This window comes from Sardina pilchardus, chromosome 11 (genome assembly GCF_963854185.1).
Source record: "Sardina pilchardus chromosome 11, fSarPil1.1, whole genome shotgun sequence".
Lineage (NCBI taxonomy): Eukaryota > Metazoa > Chordata > Actinopteri > Clupeiformes > Clupeidae > Sardina > Sardina pilchardus.
In genome coordinates, this window is record NC_085004.1 from 17,746,915 (window position 1) to 17,761,914 (window position 15,000).

The 15,000-nt window shown below is 46.2% G+C and overlaps 1 protein-coding gene across 1 annotated transcript in view; it reads left to right on the forward strand.

The window, feature by feature from the left end:
- adamts18 (ADAM metallopeptidase with thrombospondin type 1 motif, 18) overlaps positions 1-15,000 on the forward strand; it is a 104,904-nt gene that overhangs the window by 27,950 nt on the left and 61,954 nt on the right. The window contains exons 2-3 of the mRNA XM_062548714.1: positions 12,001-12,036; positions 12,854-13,173. Of these exons, the coding sequence (XP_062404698.1) occupies positions 12,001-12,036; positions 12,854-13,173 (356 nt within the window). The remainder of the gene's footprint in view (positions 1-12,000; positions 12,037-12,853; positions 13,174-15,000) is intronic.

Below are 15,000 nucleotides of genomic sequence, written 5' to 3' on the forward strand. Positions count from 1 at the left end.
CATTGACACTTACACAGTAAAAAGAGGAGGTGATGTTTTTGGAAGCAGAAACAGAAACAGACAAATATTGTAATATCTGGACGAGGAAGAGTAAGAGTAAGGGGCCCAGAGAAGAGCAGGCACAGTGAGAGATGCAGTGAGAGGTGCAGGAGCACTGAGAGGAGCAGGTGCAGAGATTAGACACAGTAATATTGTGTTTTTTTTTGTTCACCCCCTTTTCATCTGGGCTTTTTGCTGTTGTTTTTTGTTCAGAATGCTCTTGTGTTTCATGGATATTTTGTTCACTGCAATGCTGTAAAACTTTTTCTATTCTATCATAGTCTACTGTAAACAGTATTTATACTGCACCTCCTGTAGGCCTAGTGAACAGTAAAAAAAAAAAAGATTTGCTTTTTACTGGAATGCTTTTGAATGTGAACATTACATTTGGACATACAGTTCCCAACCAAGAACTGTAGTGTAAAAATGCTGGATTGCATGTTTTGCATGCAAATACCTGTAAAATATCAACAGTAATGTCAACAGTAACCAGTATTTTGAAACCTAGTGTACTCTGATTGACTGCAAGTATCTTGTGAAGTGAAAACAAGCTTCATTCTTTGACAAAATAACTTCATTTTGAGTCAGGTTTCCAGTGTTTTGGTAAAGTTAGTGTGTGCAGAGAAATGACGAGTTAGTGTATATGTAACAAAATGTGGTGTAACAACATGGAATGTGCTTTTGAGAGGAAAATTAATCATTTGGCCAATTGTGTTTTGTAGGTGAAAGTCTGTGTTTAGAGTTTTGAAAATGTGTCAAATGAATGGACAAACGCTTGTTAGCGATTGAAAAAAACTGTAATAGCCACTATGGTCCACTTTCTCAATTTGACTGTACAATCCTAATTATTAGCTCGTCGTTGAGCTCTCACTGTCTGACCCCCTTTCATCTGAAAATGGACAGTGGATCTACAGTAGCACACAGTAGCCAAACATTAGATAGGAGAACTAGCCAGACCCGACTAAAGGAGTGCAGAGCGGGGACTAATGACCGGCCGGCATCGGGGGGGTGTGGGGGAGAGGTGGGAGTGTGAAGACGGGGACGATGAGGTGAGGCGAACACAGACTGCCCGATTGGGTACTCCACTGCACCACCAGACTGTGGCTAATAGGAAGTAAAAACAAGTTCTGTTGAAGTTCAATCCAGCCATCAGGGGAAAGGAAGACAATCAGTGACCACCTTTATAAGTCTTTTGGAGACAGCAGTTGACAAATACTGATCATTTTGTGAGATATTTGTTATCGTTGGGATATACTGTTGGGGTATATTTGTGTGGGAGTTTTATATGAACATTTTTGGAAGATTTGCAGGATAGCAAAAACACGTTGACCATCATCACACTAAGAATATCAAAACAAAATAAAACATTTGCAGAAATGTTTTTTTTTTTTTTTAATCTTTTAAATAATATTTAGCATAAATGTAATTTCATTGGCAGGTTGTTATATCCTTTCAAAGGCACTCACCTAGAACAGTCACATTGTATTTTCTGTTTTTACTCAAAAGTGAAATGTTACATGGCCTATCCATCTTTGTGAAATAGTGCTGACTAGGCATAACAAACAAGGTTCTAATCCCACAGTCAGTGCCGCTTCACAGTCTCCCAGAACACACTCTCTCCCCCTAAGAGACCAGACATCATCCTCCGACATACTCCGTCCCCTATGGACTCCATCAAAGCGCGGCCTCCCCATTTGGCTGGGCTTGTGTTACAGTCCTGTGAGGTTTATGGGTGGCCGAGTGGGGTCATGTGGACGAGGAAACCCCCTCCGCACAAGATAAATCCTGGGAGGGGAGGGGGGTCAGGGGGGGTGGGTATGCTACAGTCGGCAGATATGACGTGATGTACGAGGTGAAGCCTGACCAGATCAAACACTCCTGTCTTGGCAGGACCACCATCCACTGGGCACTCCTCAGATATGCACTTCCCGCGCTTTATGTGACATGGGACCTCTCTGGAGTCTCGACCCCGAGTTCAGTGCTGTGTATAACGCTGTTTCCAATATGTACAACACTGTGTACAATATGAACAAAAACAGAATGCTATGATTTGGTAATCAGGTTAATCCTATATTGAGGATAGTGCATGGACAGCACCTCAACTCTTGAAACAGAAAACACTGCAAAGTGTTACTGATCTTTTATTAATATCAAATCAAAATCTAGTTGGTATTGTTTTTAGTGTAAAAAGAATTGCCTAGCACTTTCTCATAAGATCATTTTGACTTACGAGTTTGACTTATTCTAAGACATCTTATCAGGAAAAAATAGCTTAAAGCACTGGCAGCTTTTGTCTTAAGCAATTTGTCTTGATAAGATGTCTTAGAATACAGAGGCTAAGGAATAGCAATAACTAAAATGTTTTTTTTTACAGTAACCACTGTCAGCACTGAGAGCCAATCAACATCGACATGTTCAAGTGTCAGAAACTCTTGTTAGTCGTCACTAATGACACTTGCACCACCCCGACCCCTGCTGTGCTGATGGCCCTTTCAACTGTTAAGTTCCCTTACAAGAATATCAATGTTCTCTGGTGGTGCAGACGCTGAATTGTTAAGTGAGACTGCTTTAGCACCTGTGGTGGCAAGCCTATACCAACTCCCAACAGTTGCCACCTTAGTTGTCTCACAAAAAGGAGACACAATTGGTATTTAGTGAATTGTGATCAGAATGTAATTGACATCTTTGTGAAACTGTTTTTCCATCTGTTTCCATATGTCTTAGATTCTAATAGGTTATTGTAGTGACTGTCTGTCTGTCTGTCTGTCTGTCTGTCTGTCTGTCTGTCTGTCTGTCTCTCTCTCTGTCACATTCTCTCTCTCTCTATCTTTCTCTCTGTCACATGTTCTTTCTCTCTCTTAAATTTTATCTTGCTCTGCCTCTCTGCTCAGTTTAGCAGCACTTCAGGGAAACCAGATGAATGACATAGACGAGACTCAGAGGGATTGTGCTTCAGCAACAGGAAAGCACTGCCTATTTATATGTTGTGTGTGTTTCATTTGGTGTATTGTTATAAAAAGTATGTGTGCAATGTGCCTCCCCTCATCCTCTGGCATTCTGGTCACTGTGGTCAGATTCATGACAAATTGCTGCCTTTTCCATCGCTCCATATAAACGCTGCTACAATTTCATATGTCCATGCTGTGACAGAAGAGAACGAAAACAGAAAGAGAAACAAACAAAAGAAAGGCAGACGGTGACAGGCAATCAGCCAGTCAGACAGGCGGACAGGCAGACACAGACACAGACAGACACAGACACAGACACAGACACAGACACAGACACAGACACAGATGGAAAAACATCGAACAAACAAAAAAACTAATTCAATTCAAGGAGAAATCCGGTGAGTTGTCATATACAGTAGATCGTTTCTCGAGGTCACTGTCCGGATGAAACAAAATGAAAACAACCGGTTTTGCCTATAGCTCGAGTTGCTACAACTAGCAGCTAACGTAGCCAGGCAGCTACAGCGCCACTACTGTGGCCATGTAAATGGGAGCCCACAGATGCTCCCAGAGTGTAGCACTGTAGCTGTCACAGATAGATAGACAGACAGACAGATAGACAGGGTGATGCTTTGTAAAGGGTTTTGCAAACTGAAAGCTGTAATTTCATATGCATTTTGGTCAGTCCATCACATTCAGAACACTGCAGTGAAACACCTCATTCACTGCAATTGTACCGAATTGTACAACAATGAACCTTTTTAGGTTGGTGGCCAAGAGTGATTGATACATTGTGAGGTTGTATTTGTTTTCTAAATATCTGACGATTTCGCACAAAAAATATGGACTCCATGTGCAAAGGCCTGAAGTGTTCACTGAAATTCTAGAACCACACAAAATGTTTGCCCATCTGGTATGTAAGCAAATCGACAGTATGTGCAAGTGTTTATGTCTGTGTTTGTGTCCACGCTATACATGTCTGTGTGGAAATCCATAAGTATGTCTAAGTGATCGTGTGCATGCCTGTGTGTTTACTTTGTGTGAGTGTGTGTGTGTATGTGTGTGTGTGTGTGTGTGTGTGTGTGTGTGTGTGTGTGTGTGTGTGTGTGTGTGTGTGTGTGTGTGTGTGTGTGTGTGTGTGTCTGTGAAACAGTCAGTGTGTGTGTGTGTGTGTGTGTGTGTGTGTGTGTGTGTGTGTGTGTGTGTGTGTGTGTGTGTGTGTGTGTGTGTGTGAAAGAGTCAGTGTGTGTGTGTGTGGGTGTGTGTGTGTGTGTGTGTGTGTGTGTGTGTGTGTGTGTGTGTGTACATATGAGCGTCTGTATGTATGTAACCGTGAGATTCATTTACAGAGAGCTGGCTCAGCAGCTGACTGACTCCAGGTGCCTGTGGAGTTTCCTCTCTTTTTCCTTTCCGTCTTTTCTTCCTCTTCCCCCTCTTCCCCCTCTTCCCCCTCTCCTGGGGGCAGCAGGAGCCCACCTACGGAGCTGTCTTCCACAGGTAAACTCTGACTCTCTCTCTCTCTGTCTCTCTCTTTCTGTCTCTGTCTCGCTCCCTCTTTCTCTCTCAAAATCAAATTCAAAGGCTTTATTAGCGTGTTTGGTACAATGGTGCTAAAGGTAGTGCACTAATAACAGTAATATCACAAAACCTCTTTTTTATCTCTCTCAGTCTTTCTCTTTCTCTCTCTCCAAAATGTCTGTGTTCGTGCAACACGTATCCATTAGTTCACATGGGTGTCTGCAATGTACCCTGTTTGGCTGTTACAGAAACATCTCTCAGTGCTCAGTCACATACAGTGTTTGAAATCATTTCTCTACGTTTTGTGCTTTGAAACTTGTCCACACAAGTCTGCACCGATCCAAAACATCAGTGCTGTATGGACCATCCTGATGACAAATTCTGCATCTTGTTCGCTACTATTTGTGTACCCAAACATAAGTGCTCTTGAGCTGCTTGTCTCCCTCTCCCAATTACCGACTGTCTGTTTTTTTTGTCATGTCTCTCTCCCTCACTCCATTTTTCTCTCTCTTCGTCCCACTCTCACCTTCCATTCTTTACTAATCTGACAGACTCTTTTGCTATTTCAGTGTCTCTCTCCATCTCTCTTCTCTTTCTCTCTCTGTCTCTCTCTCTCTCTCCATCCTATTTCACTGGGGTGCATCTTAACCAGGAATCCCAGATGGTTTGGGCTCAGGCCAAACACTGTGGTTTCTGATCAGATCATCTCAACTGTGATTATGGGGCTTATGCGTGGAATGCGTCTGAGAAAGCAATTTGCACCGTTCTCACTTGCTTGTCTCCATTGCCGAGGCCGTGCCAGAGACACACAGTCTCTCTGATGACTCTCTGTTGTGCTTAGTTGGAGAGCCACTCTCTGCCTGTCTGTGTGTGTGTGTTTTTGGCTGGAGGGGAAAAGTGCACAGCGGACAGCCCTCACTCAAAGCTCTACTTCAGTTTCCAGTTCTGACAAGGATGTTCTTTCAACTCGAAACCCAATGATACATTCTATTGGGTCAGTCCTGTTGTTCGCAATTTCTCTTGTCTATATACCTTATTATATACACAGACACAGACACAGGCACGCATAAACACACACACACACACACACACACACACACACAGAGAGAGACTAATAAACACACACACAGGAGTGGCAGTGTTACCATGGGTGCCGTCAACGAACCATACACACCACAAGAGAGGATGACAAGCGCTTGAAAAATCAAAGAAGTGTAAGAATTTCTTTAACTTCCCCCCCTTTCTCTCCCCTCAAGCCACCTGGCTTAGATGTGACACACGCTCTGAAAACATCTACCGTTCATAATCGCTCAGGGAGAGATGGAAAAAGGGGGGAAAATCCCTTCACCATCCCATAATAGTTGTACTATTGGAGGCCTACACCCACAAATAAACCACACACACGCACACACACACAGACACACAGACACACACACACACACACACACACACACACACACACACACACACACACACACACACACACACACACACACACACACACACACACGAACACACACACACACACACACACACACACACACACACACACACACACACACACAGACAAGATTGCTTGTGGTTTTCTCCTTTTTGAAGGTGTAGCAAAAGGAATATTAATTTGTGATATTGATATGGTTGTGGTGGGAGCAGAGGGTTAGTTATTGCTGTACATCAGAGATTTGTATCTCCTCTGTCATTTCCACACCATTAACCTTTATGAAATTCAATAAGTTAAAAGCAACATATCAAACAGAATATCGAGGAACATAAATCTCCTCCCTGTCTGATGCACTGAGCAAAAGAGATGATGTTTACATGAATTACATGAATCCTTTTATGTCTCAATTTGTAAAAAGTATAGAAAAAAACTAAATATTTTTAAATTATTTTAATGATATTTTAACTACTGATTTACTACTTATATACAAAAGCATAAGGTGGCAAATGACTCCACTGAGAAAAGTGATGCACACTTTTGGGCAGTCCTTTACAAGAATCAGTTCAGAATATTTACACTGACCCCCAAGCTCTTGGATATTTAACAATATCAATACTTGAGACAGCAAATAAACACGGCTGTTTATTTGTCGTTTAGAACCCCCCCGCTCCTTAGGAGGGCGTCTGTGATTGATTCACGTGCCTCGTGTTGCATGAGCCATTGTTTTGAAGTGTTGTCTTGTGAGAGCTCAGGGTGCTTAAGGCTTTATGGGTCAGCAGTGATGGTTTTAAGGCTGTTGGGGTGGGAGGGGTGGGGACATGATCCTAGATTAACCAGCACATTGTGAGTCATTAGAGAGGAGCCCTTATCTGATTGATGCAGCAGTGTCTAATACACATCTAGCCTTGTATTCACCCTCACTGTCTCTGTGTGATCCTAACACACACATACACACACACACACACACACACACACACACACACACACACACACACACACACACACACACACACACACACACACACACACACACACACACACACACACACACATTGTGCACACTCCCTGACAAATGTACAAACTAGAGCCCAAAATTCTAGCCAAGCAGACAATTGCTGCAACAAATATCCAATTAAAAAACCCACAAAAAAACATCAGATTTATGCGTGCCACTCTATTTCCAGACAATATGCTCAGATATCTGGTGCAGACAAGTACACAGATGAAAAAAAAAAAAAGAATAAACACGGCATTTCCACAATCTCACACTTGATGAGCACTACACAGATGATGTCAGGTTGCATTTCCCCTGCTTTGCCTGTCATCCTCGCTTTAGGCTTATGAATGCTGAGTGATCATTGGAAGCACGTTGACAGTGTTTTGGAGAGACCCATCTCACGCAATGCATCATGATGTCAGGCAGATTGTAAGCAGTCGGCTTGGATCAGCTCGCTGATCATTTTGCCCCATTCTTTTGATTTGTCTCATTTCTGTCCCCGCTCGTACAAAAGCATGTTAACGCATGGGTGCTCCCACTCAAATACAAAGACTCACAGACACACAGACATACACACACACACATACACACACACACACACACACATGCGCGCACACACACACACACACGCACACACACACAAACACACACACACGCACGCACGCGCGCAGAGATATATTGAACCTGACTCATCTGCACACTCACAGAGACAGGCAGACACAGACACCCACACGCAGCTACCAACCCAACACACACTTGAGCACGTCTGAACCACAAGAGGACTGGAGATTTTATAGGGCCATATCTCACAGTGTGTTCCATGCACCCCCTCCCCAATCTGGGCTGTAGAGGCTGGGTTCAGCGAGGCTCTGCTGTGTTGGCCGTAAGAATGGGCTGGATCCCGAGGAGATAGCAGAGATCCCGGGATGTTCATGAGGGTTTCTGGGTTAAGCCGGGGAGGTCAAACCCGGCAGGCAATTACACAGTGCCCCAGACTGTTTGGGGTTCTCAACGACAGAGCCAAATAAACAGTATGCGAACCACCACCCCCTCTGCCCATTAGCACACACCCACTCGCTCTCTCTCTCACACTCACACATACACACACACACACACACACACTATACACATATATCCATATATCACCACGCACACACAAACTCCAGTCAAATAGATTTACAAAGAGGCTTAAGATTTATGAGCTCTCCAACACAAGTATGCTGTCTGTAGGGCTACACATATCACCACTGTTTCAGCACACGCCAAGCCCTGCATTAAGTAATCACACAAGTCACTTGATGACTCAGTCTTTACGTGCCTTGCCCCATGATATCTCCCCCCCCCCCCCCCCCCCCCCCGAACGTATAGTATATCACACACTTGTTGTGCATTGCTTTCAAGTACGCTTAGCTCACTGTTTAGTCTGATCTATATAATTCTGTGAAAATGATGGGCAAAGACTCTTATGAGGGCAAATGGGTCGTGAGGATGAGCTCAGTCAAGTTCAGAAAGTTCCAAACTTGCTCGCTCTCGGGAGGAGGACGAGCGTGGGGACGGGGCTATTTCTGCCAGCCTTTCGGGAACATCTCCGACCAGAGATGAGCTGGGAGTGATGGGCAGGCACATGGCCATTGGCACGGCGACTGCCACTGTGGCAACCGCCGCCGCCCGATGCACCAAATATAGCCCAATCCCCACCGCACTCGGTCGGCGGAGAGGAGCCGGGAGAAACCAGGCCTGTCGGGGGAAGAGAGGTCCCAAGGAGTCAGATACCTCTGGCTCGGAAATTACTAGAATGTGCAACGGTGGAGGCCCCTAAATTAGGAACAGATACCAGCAGCGCCTGCCTGGCATGGAGCACAACTTGGGCTTCTGGACAAGCTGGGGAGGAGTGGCACACTCATTCACTGCAGGCTAACAAACGCAACATAAAACTTGTTTATACGCGCGTGTTAAAAAAAAGTCACAAAAGCGAAACACAACAAAATAACTGCCATGGAAAGAGGGACATCAGAGTTCCAGAAATAAGCATCTTTTATCACACTTTTTGGTTATGACTCATTCACTGTTGCATTAGCGGCGGAATAATTGGATTTTAAAAATGAGTTCAACTGGCTCGCCGTGCCAAATCTTGACGGATCACTCGCAAACGAACGGTCACAAATGTGCTTCCCAAATGCTACGTTTACTATACTTCCAGATTGGCTGGTCTTAACTGTTCCCACACAGCGGCGTTTGCCACTGCTATTATCCCTACCAAAACATGCTAATTGCGTCCCTTATCAGATGGCCTGTCGGGGTGTGGTAGCCAGGGATGGGCTTAAGTGACCGCCACGGTCGTCCCAGCTTCTCGGACACGTAACCCGATATGCCTGCCCACAAGACCCCAGAGAGAAACAAGTCAGGATCCCTGACAGGTCTGCAGCAGTGGAGTCGGTTTGGGCAAACCAGGCTGTTCTTCTGAGGCTCCAGTTTGGGCTGTTTGGGTTTGAATCTCCAGCACAGTATATATAAGCTTGTCTGTCAGTGTGATGATTTGGTATGGTTTGTGTTCTCCGTAACATTTGTGACCACTCAGCTCAGCCCTGGCAGAACGACTCTATAAATGTGTGCATGTCTGTATGTGTGTGTGTGTGTGTGTGTGTGTGTGTAAAAGGGAGAGAGAGAGAGCGAGAGAGAGAGGGCGGGGAGGGGGGGGGGATAAAACATATATATATATATATATCAGTCAATAAGAACCATGTGGTAAACAACCCAAACCACGCCGTAGTCAAAGCAAAATCCCCTTTTCACCTCCCTATTTCCAGTCGAGGCTGTCTTGACTGGGTATGTTAAGGGTGTGCCCACTGAGTGTGACTGGCACAGTCGAGGGCCAAATTGGATTCAGTGATTGCTGCTGTGACGGACTGGAGTGGAGAGAGTGGTGTGGGAACGTCACCGGTGGACAGGCCCTACCAGGCTCTCTGCAACAGGGCAGTACACCCAGCTGAATGTTCCTATTCAGACACAGAGGTCAGCATAGAGCAATTATAATCATGGGATGTCACACTGTGAACAAACCGCATTGCATAGCCGACATGGCACGAAATGTCACTCAGAATGCCTTGGCGTATGTCAAAGGAATCCCACGCATACCTTCGGTGTGTGGGATTGGCAAAACGCGGTGAATGACGCCATTTATTAAACAGCCAGAGGAATAGGAGTCCGGTGCTGTTGCTGGGGAGGTGGTGTGTGTGCACATAGCGACGGCGAGGAGGGTGTACTGAGCAGCAGGACGGATGGGGTGCGAGACAAAAGACAGAGGCGTCTATACGTGTGGGAGTCCTGGAGAGGAGGGAGAGGAGATCTTTCTCTCTCTCCCTCACTCACTCACTCACTGAACACCCCCCCCCCACACACACATACACATATACACACACACACACACACACACAAAACACACGCACACACACACACACACACACACACACACACACACACACACACACACACACACACACACACACACACACACACACACATACACACACACACACACACACACACACACACACATACACATACTTGCTAAACGCTGACCCCCCCTGTGGAGCCTGGTAGAGCTGGGAACAGCTGTGTTCTGTCTGCTTCTCACATCACACCACCACACTGGTAGGAGGTCATAGGGAGGAAGGGTTGCTGTGACACAGTTTGGGGTGTGAAGTCGCTGAGTCGATGATGAAAGGGGGTTGTTCTCGGGGGTGCGGCGGGGAGGAGGGTGAGGAGTGGAAGCCATAATTGGGACGTAGACAAATGTGAAGGAGTTTATGATATGGGAGAGCTGGATGTGTTGTCACGTGCCTAAACGCAGGTTTCCCCATCAGTTTGAAAAGCTGAGTGGATCTGACACAGCTGATCTGAGATTTATTTTCTCCTCTGCAAAGGACACTTTTAAAAATCTAAAATAAAAAAAAAAGAACCAAGTAGATGGGATTGCAAAGTTTGTTCTTGACAAGTACATGGAAATGATTCCAGTAGCCTAAACTCCAGATTGCCTACACAATTAACATTCAAATGCATTAAGCGAACGATGCAGTGGAAATATTTATAAAGTACAACGCATCAAATAGCCTCAGTCCTACATCCCACAATTAAATACAAGTCAGTACTGCACAGTGCACACCACACAGCCGGTTACTCGAGCGTTGCTGCACTACAGACTATATTTTCCGCTGTCAATCTTGCAATCTCTCACATAAGCTCGTAAATCGTAACATTTTGAAATTGCAACTATGTTAACTATCCTGTCTTTGAAGTCTTAACTATGCACGGCGTAGGTAGTTGAACATGCGGCGGAGGGAACCCGTTGAACTCGCGCACCATCGCTGCAGATAGACGCGGTCTGAAAGTAGAATGCCCAGTTGCACCCCATACAGTCGCCGTCCTCTGCACGGATTGGTCGAGGAGCAACCCCCCACCCTGCTTCGGTGTCACTGCTGAGCCGTCTGAGCACGAGCCGACTGTCACAGCCACTGAACAGCGTTGGAGCACAGTCAGCACTCTAGTGCGCATGTAGAGAGAGGAGAGGAGAGGGAGAGAGAGAGAGATAGAGAGAGAGAGCGAAGGAGAGTGGTATAGGCTACCTGTTTAAGCAAGTCACGGGAGAATGCTTTGACTCTGCAAGCGCCCATGAATGGATCCACTGGAAATAACCTGAGGACCGAACAGGGGAAAAAAGCCAAAATAGGGGCTGTTGGCAATGTTTGACAACTTCATTATGCATTGCCACGGATTGTTGCTATTACGATTTCTGAGGAGGTAACAGGAGAGGTACATGCTTGTCAACATGGATTGCCTTTTTCTTCTGCTATGGACTTTACCAGTGCCACTTGTTAGCCGCACATCAGTGAAGCCGTTGAGCACCCTGTGGTTTGGGAATATAATCAAGGCAGGTGACCTACACATTTTCAATTGCAAACTTAAGTAGTCATATCAATTCTGTCAAGCGTATAATTCTACTTGTTTGATTTTGCAGACTCTACATATTTGTTGCTGTCATTCCTTGAACCTGGTTTCAGGCACGTTTGCCGGTGACTCTAGCGGGCTAAATCGCGGTAAGTCCCCATGTATTGCTGTTTTTAGAAATGTTCAGGACTGCCTACCTTAATGGTGTAATGACTAGTTGACGAGGGACATAATTGCGCTTTCTTGCGTCACTGGTCTGCAACATTACATTGATTTGCCTGGGGAAAGCTGCGCAAGGTATTTAATTTAAGTGCAGCTTGAATGTGATACATCCGCAGTTCCCCAAGGTTCTCGTACGGGAGAGGTGCACTGCAGACTTTGAAGTTGTCTCACAGATGTTAAGTGAATCAGTTGTAGGCTGCTGCCGACCACCAGGTGTCAAAGTATGCCCCCGCCCATAATGACGTCCCTCCTCCAACAGGTCTATTTTGCGCGTCTCTCTGTTTGTTCTCCTATAGCTTGCATATTTACATTTTGAACGTGATTGCGTTTGTGTGTGTGTGTGTATGTGTGTGTGAGCGCGCGCGCGCATGTGCGTGTGTGCGTTCACGCTCTCCTGCACATGTCTTTGTGATTGTCAGAGAGAGAGAGAGAGAGAGAGAGAGAGAGAGAGAGAGAGAGAGAGATTTCTCACTTGGAGCCATTCCTAGTATGTGCCACTCTGTTTCCTTTGGTCCAAGTGATTTGGTCATTGTTCCCCGGCCATCCTCTTCACACTGTAATCCACTTTACAATTCTGAAGCACACAGGATGTTCTATATTGTTGTGTGTGCTCTGTCAAAGTAAAACTGGTAGCCAACACATGTTTTCTTTGCCAACCCAACTTTTTGGCTCGCGTCCCAAAAAGAGTCAGAATAAATATTTCAGTGGGTTGACGAGCATCTATGTGTGTTCCCTATTGTGCAGATTACTTCTTTGTGACTCCAGTGGAGGTGGACTCCCTGGGCAGTTACATCTCTCATGACGTGACCAGGCATGGCCGCAGCCGCCGGTCAGTTGCGGAGACGCCGGACCCCGTGCACTACCGCATGTCTGCGTTCGGCCAGGACTGGCACCTGGAGCTGACGCCGTCGGCCGTGCTGGCCCCCGGGTTCACCGTGCAGACGCTGGGGTCAGAGGGCATCACCACGGAGACGCCTGACCCTGCCATTCACGGATGCCTCTATCAAGGGATTATACGCAACCAAACGGTCTCTTCGGCAGCTATATCTACCTGCACAGGACTGGTGAGTCGCCCCTCCCTCCCTCTCACATGTACGCACACACATACACACACACACACACGCACACACACACACACACAGACACACACACACACACACACACACACACACACACACACACACACTGTTTGACTCCCTAGGCCCTCACACACTATGTCTACACTGACATCAGCCCCTAATCGGATAGGTGTTGCTGGGGTGGGCAGTGTGGGTTATCACTTAGCATTGTAATTAGGCAGATGTGCCTAAAGATGACCAATACATCACTCCCCTAAGTGGGCCAGACTGCGCCGCTAGTCCTCTTTAGCATGTTTGATGGATCGGCGAGGGGTGCGACGCTCAGCAGCCGCTTGTCCTCGATGAATAAATGACCAGCAAGGTCAGGTGGAGGTCCAGTGGGACAACAGAGGGAGGGGAGGGGATGACTAATGTGACAGGCGGAGAGAGAAAAAAACTAACGAACACAGACTCTCATCCTCCACATTATTCTACAGTTAATGGAAAGAGCCCCAGTGGTGCCATCTGCAACCGAGCTGATTCAGAAACAGACACCCGAAAGAATGTTCTCATGACACATGCCTTGACACAAGAGCTCAAAGAAAAGCTGAGATGACATTCGTCTAAGAGAGGGAGATGCAAAGCTAGAGAGAGAGAGAGAGAGAGAGAGAGAAAAAGAGAGGGGGGAGACAGAGAGAGAGAGGGAGAGACAAGAGAGAGACAGAGAGAGAGAGACAAAAGAGAGCGAGAGAGGAGGGAACAGAGTGAGAGAGAGAGATATATAAAGAGTGAGCAAAAAGGAGGGATTTAGTGTGAGACTGCCCAGCACAGGCAGACTGTTGCATGCCATTATGCTCTGTTTTCTGGTGCTGTCTCTCTACCTTTCTCCTCTCTCTCTCTCTCTCTCTCTCTCTCTCTCTCAGTCTCTCTCTTTCTCTTCCTCTGAACTGTGTCGGGGGGGGATCACATGTCCCACCCCGGATGTGGCTGTGCCATAAAGCCTCCATACCTTTATCTCACCAAACCGCCTCCTCCTCCTCCTCCTCCTCTGTTCCTCTGCACTCTCTTTTGTCCCTTGTTTGCCCTGCTCCACAGTCCCCTCATGTTAGCGGCAATTAAAAGCCCGAGCGCAGCCTCCGTCGCTTGGCTGGCAGCGCTAATCTTTGTATTGTCCCTTTCATTAGCGGTAGCCTCGCCCTAATAAAGCGGAGGAGAGCCATTCTTTTAAAGAGCCCTCTCTGACAACACAATGTGATTCAGCGGCAATTGCATCTGAATGGACTGGAAGGGACTCTTTGATCTGTCCCCTCCCCTCTCTTCGTTTTTCCTTTTTCTCTTCAGCGCTTTCTCCCGCTTTTCCCCCCCTCTTTTCACACAGATGACCTGAGGGCCAGGAGAGATTCACTTTGGTGTGCAGTCTGTTAAATGCACTCAGACTGGTGGAGTTTTTGTTCCAGTCTGAGTGTTCCGCGTTAAACAGTTTGTACAGTCGACTTAAGCAACTACTTTTTAAGTGTTCGTTTACGTGGAAATGTGGTAAACTGTGTCTCATTCGGGTTTTTGTTTTTGCCGTCTCGTTTTCTGTCTCTGCCTGGGTTTGGTTGCTCTGCTTCTAGCCCTTTGTCTTGATCACTCTCTGCTGTTTTCTTCTCTCTCTTCTCTTCTCTTCTCTCATGTGAACACTTCTCTCTCACACACAGGTAGAGATACTCACATTCTCACTGACACGCACACACACACACACACACACACACACACACACACACACACACACACTCTCTCTCTCTCTTTCTCTGTCTCTCTCTCACACACACACACACTCTCTCTCACACA